A 12,061-nucleotide genomic window follows, 5' to 3' on the forward strand; every position below is an offset into this window, starting at 1 on the left:
GTGAGTTCAATAAAATATTAAACAAAATATACATGTAATAGCACATAACCAGGTCAAAATGACATTGGGGGAAGAGGTTGTAAAATGTCTTGAAGTATAGTGAATCAAGCACCTTTTGGCGTGCAAAAAATTGGTACTTTTGGAGCTAAAATGGCCAAATATGAGGTTAATTTGATCAGAAACCCACATACTGTACAGGCGTCAACATGGGGGGCGTTGATGATTGTATGGATCATCCCCTAGCAAAATATTGGGGGATTTATCCCTCATCACCCCGGGATCTACGCCTATGATAAAGGTCACACAGCATCTTAGCTAATAGTTATATATCCCATTAACAGGTAGTTTGCTCCTTGGATAGGCAAAATTAATGACTTTTGACAAATTGTACTGGTGTGTTTTTTGGTCGCTACACCCAGGTCAGCAGTTGGTACAGGCTTTATAACATGGGCCACTATAGTCTATATATCTACCTCCAGTCACTGGCACTAGCTTTGAAGTTCAGCGTATGCTGCGTTGGCTTAGCGAGGTTTCTTGCGTGTACACATGCAGCACGTTGATCGTGCGCATAAAAGTATGTACACGCACCAAGTAACGCAAAGCTAACGGAGAACACACTGAACTTCAAAGCTTGTGCCAGTGACCGGAAGTAGATATATAGACTATAGCTTAACTGCCTTGGGTACAGTAGACCTGGTTTTCCGGACCAATCTTGATTTCAGAAGGTTTATAGGGTCAACTTTAGTAATCAGTATCTGGAAATCATGATGGAATGTATACTGATGACGCACTGATTTTGCTTGAACACAACATACACTACCAGAGATACACTGCTGATTAGCTACTTCATTAGACCTATGTACTCTAGAGTACACACACACATACTGGATTGGTTCTGCACTGGTACACTAGATTAGCCACAAAGTAGCTGGGCATCAGTGTACCTCTGGGGTAGGGCAGGAATAGGAATTAGGGGTCCATTTCACTTAACCTTACAAAGCTTTGTAAGTCTCAAAATCATTTCACTAAACAAACTTACGAATGGTACCCTTCGTAAGTAATGGGGATTTACTACAGGAACCCTTCATAAAGTTAGATCTAGTAATTGGGTATTTGTAACTTTACTAACAGTTACAGGAGTTACAAAGGGTAAAAAGTTTAGTGAAATGAACCTCTGGTAAAGTACTCAAAACTTGTAAATGTATGCCCACCTTGCACAAGGCCCTGTTCTCTGATGGTCTGATACTCTACACATGCCACCTCCAACCTATGAACATGGACACACAGCTTCCACTTCCTAATAGCTTTCTTTACACATCTCTCTGACCATAGTCTCTGGCACAATCTGGCTGCATTTGCTTGTCTACACTGATTCAGCCAAGTCTGAAAGATGTGATGTTTCATCTTGAGTTGATTAGAATGGATGAAATTCTGCATGTGTGCTCTGTATTAGTAAAAACAAGCAAAGTAAAGAGACTTTTGTCAGTATCTGAAATTGAGAACTTTAGTCTTCCTTGTTAACATCGTATGCAGAAAAGATAATCTAATTCTAAGGAGCGTTAAGCTAATAATTTATTTTATTCATTTCAATAATATAACAAATAGTTAATTACCTAATTAATTATGGACTTACTTAATTTTTAGTATAAAGGGAGCAATAACAGATTCAAAACCTATAACAGAACCAAAGACTATCATTAAAATATATATTTCCAAAATTTGAGTTATATACCGTAGAATTCCGTCTAGAAGCATATATGCCTCTAAATGAGGTTTTTTTTAACGAAAGATATGAAAGGCCAATACCCTTCTCAAAAACATTGCAATAGATTGGTCTTACAAATATACATGTTTGTACAGCCGCCTTTATCAGTAATATAGTTGTTCAAACTCCAAATAACGTTTTTGTTGAGAGTGTCTGCCTCTTGTCTCTTGTGTCAAAAAAACCTCGTTTAGAGGCATATATATGCTTGTAGACGGAATTTTACGGTATTGTTATATATGAGACCCGCTCTGACGAAACCGGCCATAAGTCGCACTCAGCCATTTCGAGATACGGCGAGTCAAAGTTGGGAAAGGGGTTTTCCCTTGCAGATTTTGTTTTTCAGTTTTTATTATTTTTTGATGACTTAATATGTTTACTTTAACCTACCATTTAACAATTTAAGGAATTAGATATGAAAAGAAAGGAGAGGGGTAAAAATACACTGTTACCTTTGAAAAAATCCGAAAAAGTGCGCTTGATTGATGTTACGTCATTGAGACTCAGCAAGCCTGAGAAAGGGCTATTTAAGATTGGTTTGGTTAGTCTGATGGCTCACATCTGTATAGCAACCATTCTTATACTGGTCGATTACGGCTTATATTGGCTATTGCTAGTTATAAGAAAACACGGGGCCATACAAGTGGATTTATCAGGAGAAAGTGGGGTAAAGCTAGAAACTTTTGGTGACAGTGCAATAGCTAATTTCGTTCGTGATGCATTCTCGTTTGATTTAGATAACAGCTTCGATGTATCTTATGATAACAGAGAGTGTCTGCCAGATGGTAGTGCACCAAATCACGTCTTGGCAGTCGGTATAGGTATATGCTACTTAATAGCAATATTCATGGTATTATTTCAAGCATATGCACTCAGATTACGAAGGCGTATTGCTGCATATTTCTACCCAGAACGCGAGCTGGAACGGCTTTATTTCATCTACAATGACACACTAAAGAAACGCCAAACGTTATTCAAGTTTTTGAAGGATGTTATAAAACAGAAGAAGAAAGAACACGATGCAACACAACAGCTCAGCATTCGTGTTTATCTGGCTGAACGCTATCCAATCTGCAAGAAGATCTTCAAGATCCTGCATATATCCAAAGAACAGACGCTCTGTTTTGGATGTGACAGTGATGACGATGGCACCTTCAAGCAATGTGAAAGCAACAAGTGCACGGCACGATATTGCGACGAGTGTCTCAATGTAACGAATAATACATGCACAATTTGCGGTGAAGGTTTTGAAGACGTATTTTACGAAGCCATTGAAGAAAGCAGTGAAACACGGTTCTAATAATTACTTTGTTGCTTAATCCCTGAGCACTACCTGCCGATCTGACATTGCCTCTGATTGGTCAATTACTTGATATCTTTACTTTAATCACCAATCAGAATGCAGCTTTGCAAATAATTCACCCCAATTTTTTTGTGTGGTGAAATTATTCTAACAATGTTGATGATTGGTCAAATTGATAATGAAAACTTCTTTTTGGCCAATCGACAGGTAGTTCTCATGGGGCTAAAGGTATTCTGAAGTTTACACCGTACATTTTATTTCATCAGGTTACTAACATTATACTGATAGAGCACATATAAAGAAACATATGTAAGGAACCAATTGGATTCACGCTATGCTGGTTTACATGATTCAGGCAAGTTTTGCATGCATAATTTAAAGTAGGAAATAGAGTTTGGCATCATGAACCAGAAGAAACAAACACATCAGAGATTTAATGATACATGAGGAAACTCAAGTTTGGTGATTAGGGTGTCTGCCTAGCATTTGGAAGGTGGCGGGTTGGATTCCCAAGTCAACAAATTCTCAGCTTTTTTTTATCTGGACCTTGCCTGGCTAACTTGTTCATTTGTAACACTTTGGGTGGGTTAAACTGTCCCATTTTCTTGACACATACAAATTAACACCAAGAAACATCAAAATCATAAAGATACAAATAAAAATATTATAAATTTGTAAAATAAAATTTCTCTGCAAAAATACTAGTTAATTATGTCAAAAAGAGAACTATTTTTTTAGAAAACAAAAGTTCAACATCTATTTTTGCCATATATTGTGATAACCAAACCTGTTTGAAGAATAACAAAGAAAATATGAGGGCGCTGTTTAAGTTCGAGTAAAACCCAGCAAATTAAAAAAGCTTTAACCAACAACACCCTCCTATTACCACAGAATATAATAGAATTTTGGACCAATTTAGTCTCAAAATGCCCTCTAAAATTAATTTATATTTTGGACAGACTTTTGTCAATTTTGTGACATTATCAGACACATTTATGGCAATTTTGCCCCTACATACACACAAAAAACACATGCACCTGAGTACAAGGACATTTCCTGATTTATATACTTTCAAAGAAATACTAAAATCATCTGGAATGTTCTGTCTGCATCCATCCGCACTGTTATTTATGGCAGGAAAACATTGATTTTCCATGAAAACTATCGCAGAGATGTTTAAATTGATATATAATAAAATATGGATTACTTTCAAGTTCATGTTTTTTTAGTTTATAGATTTGAGGGTTTTTTCCCCAAAAGAATTAAATCCATATTGTATAGTTCTGAGAAAATCCTTAATGTTCTGTTTGCACCTGCACTGTTATTGATGAAAGGTAAAACATTTCTTTTCCTTGAAAACTATCTCAGAGATGTTTAAATTGATATTTAACAAAGATGGAGTGTATACTTACAGGCTCATGTTTTTTAAGTTTTTAAATTTGATATATAAAGAGTTGTATCCAAAAGGAATTAAGTTTATAAATGTGATATGAAGATTTTTTCCCAAAAGAAATTAAATGCATTTTGTATAGTTCTGAGAAAATCCTTAATGTTCTGTCTACATCTGCACTGTTATTATCATTTATGCTTTTCCTCAAAAACTATCGCAGAGATATTTAAATCAATATTTAACAATGATGGATTTCTTTCAAGCTCATGTTTTTAAGTTTATAAATTTGATGTATAAAGAGTTTGTTTCCAAAAGGAATTAATCTACTTTGTATAGTTCTGAGAAAACTCAACTATAAAAAACAATAAGGATGTTGCACGATATGTGCACATCTTTGATTAAGTTTATTTACTGCCCAATGCAAGATACCATATGTTGAAGCTCACCAAAACTGGTTTGGTTTCATTCTTTTGTTTTCACTGCATTTTCTATGTATTTCTTTATTTCGGGACACAAGTAGATATAATCCCTTTTAGTTTTGACCAATTTCTAGAAAACCATTTACCAGTTTATTTTCATTTCAAAATAATGAAAGGCAATGTCAACTCACACTGAAAACAGGAAACTGCATTCAAATTACTTAAACTTTTTGAATTATAATTGTTTTGCAGGGTCGAAATTTCATTTCACAGTGTAAGAATCAATCTTGATTCTTGCAGAATAAATTTGCGGGATCATTTGATTCTTGCAAATCAACTTTTGTGTAAACTACAAAAGTTTGCGAGAATCAACCTTAATTCACGCAAATCTGTTTACGAGAATCTTTGCAAGAATCGATTCACGGATGCGACCTGAATGCTGGTACACAGCAGTGAAGTTGAGACTGTTTGTCCTCCGAATCGGTATAGGTAATTTGTACAGAGTCCCGTGGGCCTGATATAAAATTATAATATAGTCTTAGTGATATGATAATGTTGAAATATAATATAATATTGATTTTTGTTTCTTTGAAAGGAAAAGGAAACATCAGAATATAATAAAAAAGAATTCTATGAATGTGCTCCCAAATACATACTATTTCATGAAAAATTAAATTGCTTTACAACAAAATATTCTCAGATTCCATCACAAGATAAATTACTTACAAAAACAGTTGACATTTTCTGAAAATAAAGGAAGACCTGTTTTCATTGACACCTATTATAGTGAAGTTGAAAGTGGTGTTCTTTTGGAAGTAAAGTTTGTTTCATGTGGAAAACATATTGTGTTTATTACTAAAATTTGGTTTAATGTGTCTGTAAACAAGACCAGCATTCTTATCCAAATACAGTTTTTAAGATTTTTTTAAATCTCTTGGAAGTCTTAAACCAAACAAAAGTCAAATAAACATTACAATTTACATGTTAATTCATCCAGTATTTCTCAAGACCACCTATCATTAAAAATGATTGCTTTCTGGAAATATTACACCAAATTTATAGTACAAAAGTACTTCAAAAGTATCATGCAGGCATAATAATAACCTAAAAAGCATGTAAAATTCAGCAAAAACAGCCTGAAAATATATAAAAATGCATAAATGTTGGTAACAAAAAACCCTGAAATCAGGTTTGAAGCAGAAAATTTTCATGCGTGAAGTAGGCACCTACCAAAACAGGTTTCCTTTAAAACAGCCATATAGGGCACTTATTAGGGAAAAGGCACTAATTAGGTAGAATACAGTACTCCAGAGAAGATATCTCACACTTCCCACAATGCATTTCTTCCATTTCAGTTTACTGTACTGATTTGCTGTCTAGTGTAACATGGGTGGATAGTGACAAAAAGTACCCCAATGAACAGAGCACATCCAGATCTTATGTTTATGTTTATTTCTTGACTATCGACCCATGTTAACTGTTCAGTCATTCGCAACATGAAAACAAAGGGAATCTGTACAAAGTAATAGGAGTATCATTTGATGTAATGAGGTGATGCATCATGTTGCAAAGGATTCTGGGAATGCTAAGATATCTTCTCTTACAGAACTCTTTAAAAGATATTTTCAAACAAACCTTTGATGTTTCTGCCTTGCAACACATTCTGTCCATCTCTGCATTATCCTCCTTAGCAACACTCTTCCCAAGATTGTTTCAGCTTTCTTTCTTTTCTCTCTCCATTCATGTACATATACCATCCATCTGTGCAGTGCCCTCCTCTTTATGTCTCTGCGCTCTTGGGAAGCCAGGATTAATCGGTGTAGTTTCTGTCTTTGATATCTCAGTTGCCATATCTCCCATGCGTACCTGGAAGTAATGGACAAGTAGGTTTAATCCTGTCTCAAGTCAGACTGCCTAAACTTGAATCCTTAACAATGAGATGTCGTATCTGGCCCATCCTACCAGTTAACCTCCTAGACAAATCTAAAGCACTATCACAGATGTAGTTTGCATGAGATGGATGAAGTGGATGTCTGGATGTCACAGAACACTCTACCATACCATGATTCTATTTGATAGAATAGGAAGAAAAATAGGGAGAGATACATTGATACGAAAAAGTCTGGAAGGAAGGCCGTAGCCAGGATTTATTGGGATGCGACCGGCTCAAAAGTGGACCTTTTATAATTTAAGGGCTCATTTTCAAAATTTGTGGACCTATTCATTCAGATTGGCATTTTGTCACATTAATGTGAACCAGTTTAACAACATCAAATGCCTATTCTGCAATAGGTATAAAAGGACATAATTAAGAGGGGCGCTAGACCACTAAAAACACCTGTGTTCCACAATCTGGTCTTTACTTGTCCAGCCTTTATTGACAGCAGGCATCCACCTCTATTGAAATAAGCTGATTGGTACTTCAAACTTAACAGTGCATTCAAGTTATGTACAGATCAATTCAGATAATCCCTTGCATTTTCATTTCTGAACAACACACTAGCTGAAAAGATAAAAAGACCCTTAGTTTACCTGAGCTTGACTTGGTCCAGTCTTTTTCTTGCCTTCAACACTGTCAACTTTTCTCTCCACATGGTTAGATGTGTCCTCATGAGGGCTCTCCTTCTTGCCTCTTTAGCTTGGCAGTTGTCACGAATATGTTCACCCTTAGCAATCAAACAGCCTTGTTGCCATGCTTGAAATACTTGAACCAAACGATGATGCCTGTTGTTTGGAACAAAATTCAAAAACATATAAAAGCATTATAAAGTAAGTGAGCAATAAATATAACTCAAAATGAAAAATGTACTAGCACATAAACAAGCACTCAAGCAGTCAACAAAATATTATAAGGAAGTTGGACAATGTAACCTAAACATACAAAGAATCCTTAATATGATAGGACTATAACTAGAGCAATAGCATTGGTATGATTTGCAAGACAAGTTGAGCAAGTTTGAAAGTTGAGCCTGTGTGAAGTTCAATGACCTTTTACTTGAAAACCCCAACATTTGGGACTGTAGGTCCTGCGTACAGAGAGCCATAGCCGTACATGTATCTCGCAGTCAGTTTAGAAATGAGTAGGGTGTTAACCCCTGACTGTTCCCAACCTGTCCCTGTGTCCAAATGGACCCCAATGAAAATAAGCTTCAATAGAGGCTTTCTTGGGTTATCCAGGGTTGTTAAAACCCAAACAAATCAAATAAAAAAGAGGCATTATTGTCACCCTGCTACAATAATTGCTACAACAACTCATTTTTTGTAGTTTTAAGAAAAAGTCCAAAATATGGTTCAAGCATGCATATAAACATACTTATTCATCAATAAGAAATGATGAGGGTGATTACATACCTGGGGCATGTGACTTTCAGTGACTTTGCAAAATTCACAGCAAAATCTTCAGACTGAGTTAGGCATACTCACTATTTGTATCTTGTCAAATTGCCTAACTCATCCTAAAATCTCCTTTATGATTGGGCAATGTCAATGGGATTATTACAGCAGGTACACATGCTAATAAAGACATGATTTAGGCAAAAACTCAATTCGGCTGAATAATCAGAGGCGTAGCAAGGGTGAAGTCCATGGGCCCGAGCAAAGACAAAAATGACATAAGTGTAATAAAGGAGACATTAAGGGCCTAGCACTGTTCCTTGTGCTCCATGGGCCCATTGCTACGAATTGCTTGTGAATAGTGTTATGTCCAGTTACTTGTGAGGTTATAGTTTATCATTGTTAAAATCTCTGATTGTGAAGCAGTACAGAATATAATTGTACAATTTAGACTTTCTTATCATCCCCACACACTGCTCTGCACGTGCAGTGATAAGTAGTGAATGTGTAGCGTCTTTTGAGGCTTTCTTGGGTTATCCAGGGTTGTCAACCCAAACAAAAAATTCAGTTTATAAGCTCAAATTGCATTGCATTAAAGCTTCCATTCTCTCAGCACTTATTCTTGTCATTCTGTTTAATTTGCTCAAATATGATGAAGGAGGGCATTTTGTTTTTATTGTTTGCAATGAATATATCTTACTTGGATTTGCCTTTATAGCCTCATACCAAGTATCCATCCCACACTTCTGGGTAATACCAATTGGGCTATTGCAGTTGAAATCCATACACTCCATATGGAACAGATGATAACCTTAATTAATCTTACACATAGGGAGCATGAATTTGAAATCTACATCCCTGTGTGATAGATTCAGATCATATCTTCCATATGGGGTGTATGGATTTCAACTGGTAATAGTCAATTACTGAATGACAGGAGCATTAGTTTGGACACAACTCACTATTTCATATGAAGTTGCCTGAAATACATGAACCATTACCTATTACGGCAAAGGGGCACATGTTTTTGTACACATGTTTAGTGAGGAGGTATACATTTTCTGATTGTTTTCAACAGATGTGCTTTTCCTGAATACTGGAATCAGTGCAATGTCCAGCTTACAGCTTGCCATGCATACTAAATAGGTTTATTTATGCTCATACAATGTATTTAAATACTTTAATGTACCTTTTGTTTCAATATTTCTTATCAAATTTAATCATTATTATCCTTTCTTTTCATTCTGGGTGGTGTCTTTAATGATTTAGCGTTTTTATGCAAGGGAAGTGAAAGTGGTAAGTGGTATGCACTAGTGTGCTAGTGGATACATGATTTTGTAAGTGGATACACTATTGTGCTTCTGCAAACACTAGTTTCCTTGTGGATACACTAGTTTGCTTGTGGATTATTCTAATTTATAGTAAATACACAAGGTTGCTAGTGGATACACCAAGTTGTTAGTGAAAAGTGAGTTTAAAGTTCACACAGGGAAAAACCTTGCCATCTATGATAGCCCATACCTGCTTATTTAGTCAGTGAGGGGTCAGATGTAGTGAAAAAATAAAGTCACAAAAACCAGCTTAATTTTGCAGTGCAGTTACTGAAGCTACAGAACAACATCACATGCTGTTAACATGCCACTCTAGAAATATGAAAAGTAGTTCAATTTGAAATTGAACTATTCCAGTTGAAATCCATATACCCCTATGGAAGAAATGACCTTAATCAAGTATGAACTTCAAATGGGGTTACCTGAATGGGTGACTTCATTTGAAATCTGCACCCCCTGTATGGAAGATTAAGTTTAAGTCTTCTATATGGGGTGTATGGATTATAACTGGAATAGCCCGTTTTGAGGCAGATAATAATTTAACCCATACCATACCTGTAGTGTTGCTTGGCTTGCTGTGTTTTCACATACATTGTCTTCATAGATTCCCAGTACACTTTGGTTATTCTCACTTCAAAGTGAACACTTGCCATTTCTTCTTGGCAACCTTTGACCCTTGACCTTGCTGTAATCTTCTGCCACTGATGAAAAGCTGATGACAAGAGTTGCACCCTGCAAAAGATAAGGACAGACATGATTATTACTAGAATTACTTCAGTACTTTGTTCTAAGAGAAGGTAAGTACTGTAGATAAAAGATGTACAAGCAAGCAGCCAGCATGACAGACAGACACACCCACATCCCATACCCACCTACTTGTAAACAGCAGCAAACTAGGGCAAAGTTTTTCAACAGAGGACATTTAACTTGTGCATATCTAAACAGACTTTTTACATCTGAAATCCTGCACCAACCCATGGACCTGTTTCAAGTTTTTACAATCCAACCAATACCTGACCTCAGAGAAGATGTCTTACACTTCCCATAATGCATTTCTTCCATTTGAATTTCCTGTACTAATTTGCTATTCTAGTGCAACATGGGTTGAAAGTGACAAAAAGTAGCTCAATGAACAGAGCACATCCATCCAGATCTTACAAAATATGTTAGACTATCGACCCATGTTTTGCCAGTAAATTTGCAACATGAAAACAGGCAAATGTTAAATCTCTTCTCTGACCTGACCCTATACCAGGCAAACAAGGCAATCTTATATAAAACCTTTCTCACAAAATGAGCGGAAAGTCACCGAAGAAGAAAAGCAGATATGGTTCATTGAACAGAAAACAAAAGAATTCTTCTTTGAAATATTGACTTTTGAGCACCAAGTGAGGGGGCAATCCTGGCAAGTTATATATGACCCAGAAGTTATGAGACTGCCTGACCATTAATAAAAATAAAGATTTGCAACTTTCCTCTCATTTTGTGGGAAAAGGTCACATATGCATTTTTACATTAGTTGCAATATGCTGGTGGGAGAAAGGAACTAAGGATGTCTGAAGGTGCTGGTGTCTGCTGTTATGTGAAATATATTCTTGTCTACATCCTTGATTGCAGGCATTTACAAAAGCACAAAAATACACCCAGAGGTACAAGTTTGGTTTGGGTAGGTGTGTGCTGCTGAGAATTTGAAAGACGACCCATCAATATACCAATTTTCAAGAAATTTGGACCAATCGATGTCAAATTTTTTAGCCAAATTTAACACAAACTGTCTTAGCTTTTACAAAGCTTTCCCCCCAAATTTTGGAGGAAATTTCCAAAATTTTGGCTATGTACAGTGACGCAAAATTGGGATATTTTCTGATAAAATCAAGCAAAGTTTGAAAAAAGGACCCATCTATGATCTATATACCAAAATTGGCCTAAAAATGGGGTCATTGATATACCAAAAGGCTGTAAATGCTACCCATCTTTGCAGCACATCCCCATTCCCTGTTTGGTCATTTGTACTGAATACCCCTGGGATACACACTTACTTAAAATGTAAAACTGCTATTTTCTTCCTCTGTTCAACTGCATGCTGCTTTTTCCATTGTGTGAAAGTCTTAGCCAGGGCATACTTTCTGGCTATGGTATCAAGCAATTGAAATCTTTGTCTTCTATAGGTAGTAAGATTTTTCCACTGAAATTAAATTAAACAAAACCAACAAAATAATCAATACTATTTTACAGAATCAACACACAAGTGAACCAAATTCTTGAATTTCTGAACCAAAAACAGCCAAAACTAAGTACCACGTCTTCTTCTTCTTCTTTGTGGTGAGATGTATCCCTCGGCGGCCGAGTATTATCACATCCATGGAGCAAGTGCGGTGCAGAAAACACAAAAGGTGCAGGAAATAGATGAAGGTGCTGTACAGTGTGGCTAAAAACTCCAATGATAATTTAAGGGATGATGTTGGCCAGGCCTCCTATGAATGCCTCACAGGAAGGAGTGGTGATCAAAGAAGCTGGAAGAGC

At 36.2% G+C, this 12,061-nt stretch overlaps 2 protein-coding genes across 2 annotated transcripts in view; one reads left to right on the plus strand and one right to left on the minus strand.

Moving 5' to 3' along the window:
• Window positions 1-12,061, minus strand: part of LOC140157592 (uncharacterized) — a 120,052-nt gene that overhangs the window by 91,466 nt on the left and 16,525 nt on the right. The window contains exons 6-10 of the mRNA XM_072180831.1: window positions 11,578-11,723; window positions 10,094-10,270; window positions 7,407-7,598; window positions 6,510-6,740; window positions 1,212-1,444 (exon numbers count right to left, since the gene is read on the minus strand). Coding sequence (XP_072036932.1) covers window positions 1,212-1,444; window positions 6,510-6,740; window positions 7,407-7,598; window positions 10,094-10,270; window positions 11,578-11,723 — 979 coding nt within the window. The remainder of the gene's footprint in view (window positions 1-1,211; window positions 1,445-6,509; window positions 6,741-7,406; window positions 7,599-10,093; window positions 10,271-11,577; window positions 11,724-12,061) is intronic.
• LOC140156461 (DC-STAMP domain-containing protein 2-like) lies at window positions 2,163-3,634 on the plus strand (the record flags this gene model as incomplete). The annotated part of the gene is made up of 1 exon (XM_072179407.1): window positions 2,163-3,634. A coding segment is annotated over one exon (900 nt), but the record flags the coding sequence as incomplete, so codon positions are not given.

Source organism: Amphiura filiformis, chromosome 7 (assembly GCF_039555335.1).
Source record: "Amphiura filiformis chromosome 7, Afil_fr2py, whole genome shotgun sequence".
NCBI classification, from domain to species: domain Eukaryota; kingdom Metazoa; phylum Echinodermata; class Ophiuroidea; order Amphilepidida; family Amphiuridae; genus Amphiura; species Amphiura filiformis.